At 37.8% G+C, this 15,841-nt stretch overlaps 1 protein-coding gene across 5 annotated transcripts in view; it reads left to right on the plus strand.

Moving 5' to 3' along the window:
- LIN9 (lin-9 DREAM MuvB core complex component) overlaps positions 1–15,841 on the plus strand; it is a gene marked incomplete at its 5' end in the record, with an annotated part of 274,917 nt that overhangs the window by 238,639 nt on the left and 20,437 nt on the right. For 3 of the 5 annotated variants that reach the window (XM_082305758.1, XM_082305754.1, XM_082305757.1), the window contains 4 exons: positions 6,492–6,524; positions 7,559–7,653; positions 11,480–11,584; positions 13,497–13,630. In XM_082305758.1, coding sequence (XP_082161884.1) covers positions 7,651–7,653; positions 11,480–11,584; positions 13,497–13,630 — 242 coding nt within the window. The remainder of the gene's footprint in view (positions 1–6,491; positions 6,525–7,558; positions 7,654–11,479; positions 11,585–13,496; positions 13,631–15,841) is intronic. The other 2 variants (XM_082305755.1, XM_082305756.1) reach the window with 2 other exon arrangements.

Genomic DNA, 15,841 nt, shown 5'->3' on the forward strand with positions numbered 1-15,841 from the left:
CTTATTTGTGGATTACTCGGTTATAAAGTACACGCAGTAAAGCTGAGGCGAGACTTTGATAAAACAGACAACACGTGCAAATGTGACTAGAGCACTGTCCTAGTCCCTGTAGAGGCAGAGCTCTGCGTCTCGGTGCGTTCTTTTGCACAAGTGAGTCTGAATGAGGAGGACGCCTGTAATCGGCTCTGTAAAAGTGAGAGTGAGATGCCATTTTTGGTAGAAGCAAAAGCATGCTTAGCTAACTAAATGGTCATCGTCACGGGGCCACCGCCAGGAGTAAACCACTGAGCTACTGCGGAGTGCGGTGTTTCTGTGTTATATGTAGGCAAACACCAACAAGTGGCAGGTGAATCAGAGAAAGAAGCCAGACTGTAGTAGTGATGGCTGTCAAGTGTTAACCTTTTGCAGTACAAATACTGAAAACAGCAGTATATTGCCAAATACCATATATTGGTAGACATCTCTGGTACCGTTTCTAAGGGCTTGTGTTTTAGGACAGGCAGAAGAAGGGAAGTGGGACAAGGATCTTTTTGCATGGCCTTTTATCCCATGGATGGAGGCTGCAGCATAAGGGTGGCACTTCGTGCAGAAATCATTGTCTTTACCCCCAGCCCAGCCTTATGCTGTGGTTCACAGGCACCCTGTCCCTGCATAGCTGGTTGCTCTGCTCTGGCGCTTTCCTGGGTAGCTGGAGGAGGGATGTGGCACACCTCTTGCCGCTTTTTTTCCAGTGCCAAGGGGTCGTAAGCCTAGCACCACTGGGCTCTGGACATTTGAGGCAAAAAATCAGCAGAACTATATGACATTACAGCATTTGGGAGGAGGCTCAAGATCAGTTTCATGGCTGCTAAATAGCACTCACAACTAATAATTTTGGGATTGTTTGTGCTGCATACCTTTAAAATTGTATGTTACCATGGTATCAGAGTATTGTCCATCATGAGAATGCGGTGTTTCAAAAAGAGGGCTTTGGTATTGCACAAGTCCTGTAAAAGGGTTCACATGGCTGAAAAACAGACTTCCATCCAGTAGTTAAATTGGGATTTGGAAATACACAAATGTCAGTTTATTAGTGGGCTCATAGCATGAGGAAAATACTGATTCATGCTTGAAGTGAAAAGTTATTGTTTGTTTGTTTATTTATTTACCTTTTCAACAAGCCCAAAGTTTTGAGGGACCTTAAAAGCTACCCAAAGCCACTTTTTCCTCTGATGTGTGCTTTTTACCTTTTAAGCTTTCTTGAATAAGCTACCCTTTTAGTGGCCAATTGTTTGAGATGCTTCCTCTGCTGAAACAACTTGTGCCGTGCTTGTGTAGATGAATGATCTATCAGAGGGTTAATGACTCAATCTGTAATAAAGACTCGTGTTTTTCCCTTCTTCTCCATGAGTTTCCTCTGTCACACCATTTTTAGTGCTGGTGATGTAGTTTAATTACATAGGTTTTTGAGGTAGTCGTGCAACCAGTGTTAAAATAACTGCTCACCTGTGCAAAATTTAGACAAAATAGTGTAATGATCTGGAGAGGAAAGGTTTTACATTATGTAATTGCTTATCTGGATCTTAGAATTTTCTATATTGATTTAGATGTGCCCATTTGTGCCTACACATTAGCAAAATCAGTAGCTATGGAACATCCCTGTGGTTACTTGTAAGCTTTATTTTCAAAATCGTAATCAGCTGTTACAAATTCATTATAAAAGAATCTGAAAACACTTTCACAACTGTAATGTGCTTGTCTGTGTTCCTGTTTAAATTTTAAGATCAGCTGTTGAGAAGCTGTATTTAAACTGCTTTGTTTCATGTTAGTACTGAAAATACACATCAGGGCATCCACAAACGCCTGTATTGAATTGCAGTCATACTCCACCTCTTTTGTTCAGTTATGTATTTTCAAATGAGGGGAGGCAATAGATGCTTGTTTTTAAACTTAAACCCAGCTTTAATTTTGGAAAAGGAGAAAAGCTTTTGCGCTTTCTTCCCATGCCTCAAAGCCTATCTCCACATCAGAAATACTTTTTGGAGAGCAGACTATCAGAGCTCCTTTTAAAGTCTGTTCACACTGCTTGCAGAGCAGTTAGAGGAGGCTTTTTAGGTTCTCTTCATGGTAAACCTCTGTACGTGCTCCCTTGTGCTGGGAGAAGGATGTTGGGACTAGAGGAAGGATTCCAGGCGGCCGCGCCAGCACAGGGAGAGCGGCGGTTCAGGACTCGGGGAGCTGTCCATCTGCCGGACCCCGCACCGGCGGCCGCAGAAGCCGATCGGGTTTCTAGATAGCCTAGCATGAAAACATCAGGGTCCCTATCATGCTAGACTTGGCGGACATGAGGTTATTTTAATGTTGATTTTTTTTTTTTTTTTAATTCAGTTTTACGTGGGCTTCCTGAAAATCACTTCTTGCAAGTGTTATAAAACACATTAATACACTTATTCCTGACTCTTAGTTACTAATGAGCTTCCTGTTATCATACTATTAAATGCCTCATAATCTAGCACACAGTTATTTTTACTGCACATCTGTGGTGCACATATTTTACAGGTTTGGTTTTTTTAGGGCCAGAAAAGGCCATTATAATCGTCTTAGATTCTTCATGCTAGGATACTTGTGTTTGGAATTTCTGTACATTGATTCCACGCTTCCTTTTTAGCTATAGTTTTCTCTTTAAAACTAGATGTAAACTTGGTTTAAAGGTTTTGAACAATAGGGAGCTCGACATGCCCTTTCTTAGTATAGTTACATAAAATCTGTTAAGCTTTGCATTCATTGCTAACCTGAACTTATCCAATGTAATTTTCCAACAAATAGATCTAGCTATGCCTTTCCTTGTAAAAAAAGGCTGCAGAGCTGTTTACTGTCTGAATTATCTTCCTTTGTAGATACTTGTGATCAGTGCAGATCTTGACCTTCTTTGGGAAGAACAAGATTGGAGTGTCTTGACTTTCTCGCAATAAGGCATGTTTTTAGATCTTCAAATCTTTCTCCTAGCTCTGTTCTGAATCCTTTCCTAATTTTTCAAATTTAGTCAAGTGTGAACACTGTGTTCAAGTAATTAATTTACTAACAACATACACAAAGCAGTACTTAATAGGATACTAAGACAAGACTAAGCCAATCGTACAGTTTGCACTGGAATAGTATGCCAGTGTAGGCTACTGAAAGCAGGCCTTCTAATTCCTGAGCTACTGCTGTGGTGAGCTGGCTGTACTTCCCCGCCCTAGGTTGAGTTTTTTTTACTCTCAGTATTAAGAAAGTCACCTCCATGATCCTCTAAACCTGGAGGAGCTGGAAGTAGATTTTGGTTGTAATACCCTATATGATGCATAGGCCTTATTTCTTCCTTTCCACCCACTTGTTTTTTAAGTGTTTGATGTTTGTAGAAATTAAATCTGTGTCATTGTCATAATAGGTATTTACATTCAAGCATGTGTGTATATTCTACTTTAATCTTTATGTTTATAATTAAAATGCTGGTTAAAAAGACTGCCTATGATTATAGATTTGCCATTCAGGACAGGAGTGTACAAAATTACTGGCATTTAATGTGAGGCTGGGATATTATACATCTAATAATTAACTAACATTTTGGATAGTTTTAATAAACTTAATCTATCCCGAATCACTTTGCAATTTTTATAGTTTCTGAAATGCTTTTATCTGTATTAAATGTTGGTTGTTTCTTATTGTAAGACATTATCGCTTAGAAGATCATCTTGGTTTCTGCTTTTGTGGCCCTGTACAGTACTGCCAAACTAAATGGAAAAAGTAGGGAGATGTACCGTATTCCTTGAAGTTTGGTGGTGTTGCAGGTAGCCCTTAAATTCAATATAGAAGAACTTGACAAGAAAAACTATGTATCATGTTGTTGCCTTTAAGGTAAAATTAAGCTTATGGACTTCTCCATTGTTATTTTGATATCCTACATGTATTCTTATGCTTTAAGCCACAGAAGTGTTGGTGTTAATAATTTTCTGCAACTTGTTACATTAAAATAGTTTAGTTTAGCTTTGAATTTACCTAGATCAGAAATTTCTTACTTGGAAACTTGTATTCCTAAATAAAGATGCCCTTTTATGGTTGTATTACTTCAGTTGCAGGTTAAGTGGAAACAAATGAGCAGCCTTATTCTAGCATGCATCTGTTGAAGATTAACTATCCCATGTGGAAGAGTCCTTGGCAACTAATGCTGTTTTGGAGTGGTAATCTTAGAAAGCTAGAAGGTAGCGCAGTAACATTCTGCTGTCCATCACTTCTCTACCTGTGGTTGTGATGCCAGTCATCTAATGCCCTGCTCCACTGACCCATTGTGAGTCTCACAGGTGAAGCATCTGAGTTTGATGGCTAGCAAAGGATCTCAGGCACTTCAGCTATCAGATTGACACCACCCCCCATATGAAGCTTTGCTGCCTCTTGCTGAGTTGTTTTGTGTCCATTGTTGACGTACTTACCCTTGACTGAATTGATTGAACTTGATTCATATGAGCAAGATGGTCAGAAAAAGAGGAAAATGATTGTATGTTCAGTCTTACATCTCTTGCCTGACATCTTTCAGAATAGTGATCCATTCTGAAAAGCCCACAACTCCTATATTTGACAATTCTGAGGACCCTGCTTCTGCCTCTCCATCCCCCATGACATGTACTTTCCCATGATCTTAAACTGCGTGTACTTATTAATCCCTGCACACTTTTCCCACCATTATCTTATGTTAATTTGGGGGGACACTAGTTCTTTACTGTTCTTACTGCTACTGTTCAGGACTGCATTCTTGGTTGATAGTAGGGTACCCATGTATTTATGCAGGCGTGGTGTACAGTATCTGATTATTAGTATGAAATTTAAAAAAAAAGGCTTTAATCCTATGATACCTTTAACATACAGCTTAGTTACAAGAGCTGAATTCACTGTGAATCAGATCATCATAGAAGCATGTTCCTGTACCAGTCACTGTTAGGTCTACAACCTGACAAAGGTGATATGTCAGAAAAGAAATGTGCAAGAAGGGCAACAGTATAGCCCAGGTTTGTCACCTTGTTTTTGACGTGTAATCCCATGTGTTAGCTGTTGTAAGTTTGAACAGCTTGGGAGATACAGGGGTGGAGGCCCTCTAAACCACCAGTGAGTCAAAACTAGTTCCATCTCACATCTTAAACATTTTTTTTTATTTTTTGAAAAGAGTAGAAACTTTTTTTCATTTTTCTTTTTTTATTGAACTTTTTTTAACACATGGCATAATAAGATCGCAACAAACAAAATAATATGATGAAAAAATAAGGAATGTAGGGGTTTTTTTGCCATTGCTGCACCTGTATTCCACCCAGTCCACCCCAAACCAAAATGCTCTGTTCCCCTGGAAAGGGACAATAATTCAGTTTTTGGCTCTGTGACATTCCCCAGAATGTATCCTCTTAGGGGCAAGGATCTTTGGCACTGTGAAGTTAGTGGGGGGCACTGTGAAGTTAGTGGGGTTAGGACAGAGATACAGGGCAGCCACAAGAAAAGGAATTTCCAGATCTTTGGGAGTCAGAAATGTTCTTGGAACAGCAGTTCCAAAGAGAAGCTGAAGGAGGGAGCAGGGAAAGTGAGGGGGACAAGAGGATGCAATGCAAGAAGGAGTAGTTGCAGCACTGGAACATAACTAGAAAGATAAAGTTGATTTGAGAGAAAAGCATGAATCTGTGGAAGCATTGTCATGCAGAAGTATCTTTCCCCTCTGCTAATGTAGTTGCTTCAAACAGCTCATTCTTAGAGAGACATTTGAAAATTCCAGAGCATGAAGGCTGTAGTCAGGCCCAGTTTTGTCCTTCCTGGCCCAGAAGTACTGCAGAGGTCCTACAGATGCAGTGAAAGGGGAGCAGTGAAATTTTGATGGATGTGTTACACAGTTTGAACAGTTCAAGCAAACTAAGGGTCGCGTCTGCATTTATAATATCTGAATCTGCTGCGTTTCTGAATAAGGAGGTTCCACCAGGGGGCAACTAACTATCCATCTCTCTACTTGTGAACCAAGCTTAAAGAGCATAAGCTACTGCTTTCGTGGAAATTTTTGGCATTGAATAATTTTGAATTGGTAGAAATACTAATTTAAAAAAAAAAAAAAAGTAGTGTTCATTACAGTTTCCTTGTCAGTTGTATAATATATTTGCAACTGCATCAAACAAGCAGCCGCATGGAAGTATGTAGTTTAGACATAAGGCTTGTTCAGAATTTGCTGGGTTAAACAAAAGTGCTCAGCATCTGAAGTTGTTTTGTAGATGTGAAACTAAAGGAAAAAAACAAAACATGAATATGCTTTCAAGATTTATTGGGTAATAAACATATAATGCTATACTTAGTGCCATGGAGGGCACACTGGGTTCACTCATTCAGCTGTGAAAGATTTAATACTAAATTCCACTTTCTGCCTAGGAATTAATTAAGAATGAGTAGACTCCGCATAGGTTGTATGGTTTGAAATAACTTATGATTTATGTGGACTTTTTGATATATTGCAGGTTCTTCAGCAAAAGCACTTGTGAGCTTGAAAGGTAAGAAATTAATGTGTTATTTACTTGTACCCAATCTGACTTTCAGGTGTACTTAGTTTCTGGCTTCAAAAAGTTCAAGAAAATAATGCTGAAGAAGGTTTTTTGTTGAAATATGGTTGGTTTTATTGTGGATATTTGTTAGTTCTTTAGACTAATAATCCTCGGCGGTTGAAACTACATATGTTGTCGTGTATTTAGACACTGCTCTTCTGGGTGAAATTCCTGAAATGTGTTTTTTCTTCCTAAGTACTGCCTAGGCGTCAGGTTTGATGAGAAGATTGAGGTAATCTTTCCTCTCTTGAGGATGAGATAGGAGAAGGATTCTTAACGAGACCTGTACATGTGACAAAATTGACATTAGGAAGGAATTTCACAATCTCATTGTGTTTTCTGTCAGCAAGTTGTGGGCTAAATCAAAAATCTGTTTCATATATCTTTTTCTTTGAAATTGTCTTCATGAACATTCATACAAATTTTGAATACTTATAATCTGCCCAACACTAAAAATTTCTTTATATATTACGAGGCTTCTATTACACAAGGAAGAAGGCATGGTCCATTGAATATGTTGTAACTAATATAGGTTTGTTTCAGTAAAATTTGATTTACTTGTTGGCGTGCAGCCACTTAATCGTTTTTTAGAACCAGAAGTCGGCCGGGTCTTATAGAGCTTTACCTTCTCCAGGTTTCAGTTAAAGCCACAGTAGAGCTGCCTAGATGTGTGTCAACGTGGCAGTGGAAGTAACTGATTCCAGCAAAGGAGGTTTCAAGAAATCTAAACGTTGTGAGGAGTAAAAAATGTTTTGTTCATGTTTCTCCTTGTACTAAAAATCTCTGTTAATTTTTTTTAATTAGTGTTCAGAACAATTTAATAAAAATATTGAAATCTAAAATCTATTTTTAGTTGAATCCAAAGAAGATGTTGCAAGTGACAAAAATATATTAGTAGTTGGTGATGTTATACTAGCTTTTGGATAGTAGTTATGTTAGAACGTACATATATGTATATTAATGATGTGATTTCTTCACAACAGAGGGAAGTTTATCCAGTTCGTGGAATGAAAAGTATAATTCTCTGCAGAAAACACCCATTTGGAAAAGCAAGAATGCTGGTTCTGCAGTGGAAATGGTAAGAAGCAATAAAAAAGACAACTTCAGGATTGGTAAAATACCATAAAGTGAATCAAATTTAAGGATCAAAAAATTTGGCTGAGATTTAACATTCAGAAATTATGAAACTATAAACTGTGTCCTTCACAAGCAGTCTCCCCAGTTTGAATATGAGATGAAAATATATTTTATAAATGAATCATCAAACAAATTAAATTGCTGACCTTGTTCAAGATAGCTTGTAATCATTTTCTCTCTTTTTTGTAAAGCAAGCACTGTATGAAATGTTTGTACTGTATCTACCACCTTGAACTTAAGAATCACCATTTCTTATCAACCATTTGGTTTATCTCATGAAATATCTCACTTCTAATCATGGCTGAGAACTGATGCATAAAGAAAAGGAAGGGAAAATGTCATAATGCACTTCCATCATTGTGCCTTCTGGGGGGCAGATTTTAATAAAAATAAAGGAATGTCCGTGAAATGTCGTGTACTATTCTGAGAGGTCTCGTAGGAGACCTTACGTTAAAGAACAACCTTGGAGTGGGGGAATGAAAGGTAACGAGCCTGCAGCCTCCAAGGGCATGTGTTTGGGTTGACCATTTCCCCCTCTCTTTTTGAAATATTCCACTGTTGTTTCTTTCCCCGCTGTATCACATTCAAGCTTTTCTTGACTATTCTGAACCTCCCCTACCTTACCCAGTTATATGATTTTGGTTTGGTTTTGCCACTAGCAATATAGCCTTGTTTGTCTGCGTCTGTAATACTGTGTGCTCTTTTTACTGCACCGTGGAGAGTATATGAAATACTGTCTCAATTGCTAGGCAGAGCTTTCTCCCATACTCTTCTGGTGCCGCCGCCTTCTACAGTAATTGCGACCAACTTGACAACTACCACCTGTTTTTTATTCAAATTATTATTTTTTTGTGAACTATTTGTTTATTGGAAGGGAAACATTATGTTTGAAAACTATCGGACTTGCCTGCTCTGCACATAATCAAAATATCTGAGCAGCATCCAGTAGTGCATTAAGCAATGGGACTAACATCAGTCATATGTAGCTCATTCCGTGATCTTCTCCCTGTAGAGAGAAACTTACCCAGAGAAGGTATTTATCTTGGTGGGATTCACACAGATATATGTACATACATGTTGCCATGTGTTTATGCTAGAGAACATAAGGTCTACAAAATGCAGTTCCAGAGAATGACCAGAACTTTGTGATGGCCCTTAGTTCCTGCAGGAGTTCATGTCACAGTTTTCAGCTCTTCCCCAGGAATGCTCATCTTCTCACAGAAACAAGCCTTACCGGTAACTTATAAGATCGCACGTGCTGAAGAACCAAAGTCACTAGCCATAACATTTGTACGAAAACTTTGTCAGTCTTTAGGTATGCTGGCTGTAGGTTTTAAAAATAAGGAGTCAAACGTTGAATGTAGCTCGGTATTCTGTAGAAAGCTGGGAGAAAGAACAGCGGATAGTATGATGTGTTAGCAGTGGCCCATGTTGCTGAGATGTGATGTAGCCTTCTGTACTAGTTTGAGTTCCCTGAACACTGGAAGTTTTGCAGATATGTTGTACTGTTCGTTGAAAAATCTTTCAAAAAATGCCTGACCTATTTAGCTAACGTGGATGATATCTCTTTGCGACGCTTGTTATTTTATTCTTGTGTGAGGCACTGGCAATCCAGACTGATGAAACACTCTTATCGTTTTGGATAGTTCCTTGGAATAGAATTTGGCAGCTTCTGTTGAGGACTGTAAAACAGTTCTCTTGATCTGGATCATAGCCTTAGCATAAGGTTGAAGGAACTCTTCAGTTTTGTCTAGATTGTTTTAGCATTTGTGTTCCTGTGTTGGCACATAATTTTCATCTGGTATAGTGTCAGAAAATCAAGAACAACCATATAGACGTTTGGGAGAAAAATGTTGTTCTGGAACCAGCATCTCAAATGTCAAGACTAAAATATAATTGCAGATATTCGCTACGAACCTGGCTCTTCATCCTGTGGGCAGAATGCTGTGATTAAAAAGTCCTGGAGTTGTGTGATGTAAGAGTTTTTATTGTTGGAAAAGGATTGAGGATTTGTTTTCTCACTCAAAAGTTAGAATAGTTCTGACCTTTCTTTCTAAGGGTGATGGCTTGTCAAGGACGGCAGAGATGTTATAAAAGAACATAAAGACGTTGTAATTGAAATTTAAGATTGTTCTTAAGGTTTAGTGAATTGGAAGATGTGAAGAAAAGAACTTGATGTATCTAAGTGAAGAGAGAAAAACAACATCCATAACAATTAATATGATAAACCAATTACTATGTTAATATGATGTGGGCACCATTTGGTTACCTTGCCGATATATAGTTCCTCTGTTCAGTGTGTGTCTCTTTCCTGGTTTGTGACATCTGCAAGGAATGGACATTTTCTTCTGTGTGCTGAATGTGCTTAGTTGTCTAGCATATACGGGGCATTACTGTTACTTAAATACACTTGTGTAGTTATATTTATAAAATATATATAATGTAGAGTAAGAAAGGCACATTTTCCTGGGAAAGCTCCAGCTGTTCTCATGGCATGGGACAGACGGGGTTTTTTGCTACCACTACTTAATTTGATAGAGAATCTCTCTTTTCAAACAGATACTTTAATCAGTCATGAACTTATTAAATGTCTTTCTTAAGTGCAAATGCTTATTAGTAAAGTTTTATTTCACTTTGTTGATTTATTTTGTTTCTGACTCCTATTAAGGGCTTATCTTTGTCATCAGTATTCCTCACATTGTGGGTGTTATAGATTTCATACCCATATCAATTTGTAGCACTTTCACCATCTGTACTGAAAGAAGTGAAATCTGCATTTGTTCTGCCTTTACTCATCACCTTTGTAAATAGTTTGAAATACAAGGAACGCTACAGGGTGCAGTCTTGGGGTTCTGCAAAGGAGACACATTTCAGTTGTGGCTGGCTCCTGTGCTGGGCCACAAAGTCTTCGTGGAAGGAAAAGCTGCTTGCTCTCAGCACTAACAGCCAGTCGTAGGTTGCTCTTTTGTCCTCATTGAAAGCACGAGTTTTTTTGTCATAGGGTAAAATGTTGAGGAATAACTAAATGGACGTATTTTTTTCATGACACATATTTGCAATATGGTTTCTTGTTTTCAATCAGCTTTCTAATTCTCTTTGAGCTGTAACGTCTTAGCACACAAGTAAATTTTAGTTAGCATAAATTCTAAATTCTTCTCTTTTCTGGTATTTTCACATAGCTTATTCAAGCTTTAGTTTCTTCAGACTTCAGCTTCTTAGCATTTTGCAGTGTAGGCACTTTCAGTGAGTTAAAAAAACAACAAACCCACAACACTTTATTAGACTCCTAAGAAATCCTTGCAAAAAAATTATATCCGGCTAATGTTTTTACTGAGAAGATACCAAAACAAATAGGCTGTTTGAATAAACTTTTTTTTTGACCCAAAATTAAGAACAAACTGTTTAACAGATGTGCTTATAACCAAAGCAAGGACTATTTTAAGCTTGGATACACAAGTGTTTAGACACCTAACTCCTCTGGAAACAAGTGGGAGTTGGGTTCTAAATACTTCCGTGGAACTGGGCCAGCAGTATAGTAATGGGTTATAGTTAGCACTGGAAAGCCTGGAATCTTAAATTCCTTCTCTTCCCTCAGCCCTTAGATCTCTAACTGCTAGGAGGCACTATTTATTGTGTACCATGTGCCTTAAAACCAATAGGTGGCAAGAGAAAAGGCATTCCATTTCTCTCACTGTGAATTCTGTGCATGAACAGAGAAATTGGATTTTTTTTTTCTTGTAATTCATTCTTAATTTTGATACATGCAGCCCTTCAGAAATTCAAAACGGAGTCGACTCTTCTGTGAAGAAGATGACAGACAAATAAACACAAGGTCACCCAAAAGAAATCAGAAGGTTGCGATGGTTCCACAGGTACCTACATGTATGCAGATATTTTTACCAAAAAGGGGAACAAGCCTATCTGTGTTAGTTGAAAATTAGAATACATTTGCTTTTCAAGTTGCATTATCAGTTTATGAATATTCTTGTGAGGAAAGCTGTTGCTAGGAGTTAGCCACAATTCAAAACAGATTTATATTTTTCTTCCTCACAGCTGGGTTCCTCAGTTTGTTTATGGGAGTACCTGTTCTTTTTGATCCTGGACATAAGCATACGGAGCTAGAAAGGATTCCAGACTAATTGCCCATCTTGCTCCCACAAATAATCATATCCTGTAGTTTGCATAAATCTATTCAGCTTCAGTTATAAACTGACTAGGTTTCTTGCACTATGTCATTTAGAAGGCTGCTATAGAACTTAATGTATTCCAACAGTTAGGAACTTGCTCTAGATTTGTAGCCTAAATGTACTCATGGCCATCTCTACCTTCTTGATCCTGTGATGATAATGTCCTCCAATTCAAACAGCTTGTTTTTCTGCTCCTCCACTTGACTGCCTACTCCTTGATAGAGCAGCTGTAATTTCTCTTGGCCTTTATTTGCTATGTTAGACAGGGCAACATCTTTTAGTGTCAAAGAATTGGCTCTCTAGTACCTTTGTCATCCAAATCACCTCTCTGGACCATCACCTTATGACCCTGAATTTGCCACACTGAAAAAGTACTATTTGAATACTGGTCTTGCTTGCCTTCTGAACTGTACTGCGCAGTGTCAAATGGGGAATACTTAGCAGTTGCCATTTTGCTGGGTCCATTTTGTCAGAGATGAGGGAGGACCATGACATTTCTCTCTATTCATTACCACGATTTCTTAACAGTAGAAAGGCCTGGATAATGTTCTAAGTCCAGCTGGTTTGTACTTAAATGTCTGGTTCAGGAGGTCCAGTGACTGCTAGATAAACATTTGTGAGGGACTGCAGCTGCCGTAGCTCACAGATCTTGCTGTCCTGCTAGGCTTTGTTTCCTGGAGTTCCAGTGGGAGAAAGGGGACCTGTATCTAGAAGGTAGTGGTTAAGCACAGCAGGAGCCGGCAAGGTGCCTACCTTATGTTTTATCCTATTATTGCTGCTACTGAAGGTCAAAATACTTTTGAGCGTTTGGGGAAGGAGAACAACCGATTATGGCATGGGGACCCAGTTAAACTAATATTCTCAAAAAGCTGTTATTTTGCAAATAAGTTTTTCTTTCTGTCAGTTAAGACAGCCATCCCTGGAACAAAATGACGGAATTATTTTTCTATGGTCTTGTTTAAACGCAGGTCTATGTCTCATGCATGCAACCTAAGACAGCGTCTTTTCTGCAATTTATAAAATAGTTTTCAAATCTAGTTAAAACTTGATTGCTTATGTCCACGCTAGTGTCTCTTGCAGTTTTCCAAAAAGCAGACACTCTGCTCAAAGCTTTGGCTGTGTTACGTTCCTGTGCTAGCTTCATCCTCAGTTTAAGAAGAGTTAGGAAGAGTAGAAGCACTAGTGCAAATGAGGCGGTTGGTGTTGCTGGTATCTGAGCTGCAGCATCACATATGCTCGCTTGAGACAGCGTTCACCGGTGCCTCGAACTTTGAAGTCTGTGTGTACTTCAGTGCCATGCTACTGTTACCAATAATGTAGTTTCAGTGTTCTTCTGCTAGAAGAGCTTTGTCGAGAGATAATTTGTTGTATTGATCCTGCTAAAGTTTGCCATCTGTTATGTTTGATTGCATTGCTGATATTAAGCAGTAAGGATTATTATAGATCTGCAACAAAAAAATTGTCACGAAACAGTATGTGCGATTAAAATGTAACAATTATTAATGTGCAAACTTTTATCAAGAAAATTCAGTTTAATTATTTGAATATTGAAGAATGTTAGACTGTGTTTAACTGTTTCCTTTATTTTGCTATATAGAAGTTCAATACAACAATGCCAACACCAGACAAGAAAGCATCACAGAAGATTGGTCTGCGGCTTCGTAACCTGCTCAAACTTCCCAAAGCTCACAAGTGGTGCATATACGAATGGTTCTATTCAAATATAGATAAGTATGTTTGTTTTATATAATTATCTCTTATTAGTATAGAAACAAGTAATTTTCTGAAATTGAGCTGCAAATTTCCATATATTGATTAGATACTCCAAAGTTTATTCTTAAATTATTAGTTATTGAAAATTATTTCATCGTTTTCTTTTTGGATTTTTTTTTTCTCTTTTTTATAATGAGCCGACCATTCCTTGGGTAGTCTTCTATGGAAAGCTTTCATTCATGGAAATAGTTTTCTTTTTACCACCTCTGCCTCTACCAGATACAAGATTTTATTCATAATGTTTTTAGCATCTTAAGCATGAAGTTATCAGAACACTTAGACTTTTTTGAACCCTTGGATCAGTGTTACACACGGGGGACAGGAAGGAGACTGATTCTTCATAAGGTGCTGCTTCCCTAAAAGCTGTAAATGTTGATTTCGGATATTTCTTCGCCATCATCCTGTTTTTATTGTGATCACTAACAGAGCTCCAGGTTGTGACTATTCAGCTGTTGTCTAGATATCAGCATCCTTCTTGGATCTCCTAATCTATCTCCTAGACTGTTTCTGCAATTTGTGCCTCAGAGGCTTTGGCACTTATTCTCTTAATGCCAGTAGCAAGGTGGTGTTAATTGTTTAAAAGAACCATTTTAATTTAGTCCTTAATAATGAAAAACTAAAAAGTCTAAACTGTAAAAATCATTGTTGATGAATGGAATCTTAAAATCTACACTGATTGACTAATAGATGAAACACTAGTATTTAATATTCTAAAGAATGGCTTCAGAGTTAAGAAGCATTCTTTTCCAGAATTTATTTATAACAAAATAATTACTGTTTTTCCTTCCTGTTTTAATCACGATTGCTGTGGCTGTTTTCTTTAACTGAGAAGGCAGTCATAGCAACAGAAGAACATTTTAGGATATGTTCATCACAAGTAGAAAAATTACATGTCCATTTTAGTTAGTTTTAAATTCATCATCTGTAGGATTTAATTCCTTTGAAAGAAGTAGTCTTTACATGACTTTCCCCCCCCCTTCTTTGAAAAAAACAAAACAAAACAAAGAATCCAAACGCTACTTATTCCTAGTAGTAATTTTAATATGTGACATTTATAATTATGATTTTTACAACACTCCAAGAACTTTTAGTTTATTCTTAAATAATTGTCTGTGGAACTTCAGGTCTATTGGTAGACTAGAATTTGAGTTTAGCAGGTAATTCTGAAAACCTCTTTGATAGTTATCAATGTATGCTTGTAATGCTAGTAAGATATGATCATGTTAAGATATTATAGTTTACTAAGAAACTACATATCTTTGGAAGAAAAACTTTGATGTATGTTGTTTTGAGTGATATGATCTAGACTTAATGAGAAGCTTAAAAAAGTTTAAAGCATAGAGCTAACTGTCAACTGACAAAATATGGCTCACTGTACAAGTCTCAAAATATTTTAATCGAATTGTCGCATCCGAAATTGAAATCATCAATTTAAATGCCATGTCTGCTGTAAGGTTTTGAAATACTTTAATCTCTACAGCTATCATCTGTGGTTATTAGATTATTGAAGCTGTTCCAGTTGGATTCTCTCTGCGCTGCTGCAGAGGACTGTTTCCTCTAAAATCCCATTAACTTGGACACACAGAGACTTCTGAAGAGCTACTTACTACTACAGTGATCATAGGCCCTCAGAATCAGATGCAGCTGTCGCTTGCTTACACCATTTCCCAGAGCTTCCAATCTTGTGGATGCTGTGAATTTATAGTTTGCCTGCTTAGGAACAAGTGATAGTAAAAAACAATCAAATACAGATTCTCTTTCTCAAAAAAACAAACAAACAAACAAACAAACAAAAAAACAAACCAACAACAAAAACAAACAAAAAACCAAACAAAAAACAAAAAACAGTTGTTCTTTACACAGATGTCTTACATTAGCAACAGTAAATCTGGATAAAATACAACTCTTTTATACACTTCTTTGTGTGTTTTGAGACCCTCGTTGATCATTCTCTGTGGTTTCCTTTTCACTTCATGCCACAGCTGCAGATCCTCCTACTGCAAAAATATTCTCTTCCATTCTTGCCCGAGTCTCCTTATCTCAATGCACCTTTCCCCTCTCCTGCCACCCCAGACACTCACTTCAAAGCAGTGTCGCTTCCAAGATCCTCTTTGTTCTGCGCTTGGGGACATTCCTCTCTAAACCCCAGCACCCTGCAGAGTGGAGAAA

The sequence above is a fragment of the Platalea leucorodia genome (genome assembly GCF_965183815.1).
Source record: "Platalea leucorodia genome assembly, chromosome: 3".
NCBI lineage: Eukaryota > Metazoa > Chordata > Aves > Pelecaniformes > Threskiornithidae > Platalea > Platalea leucorodia.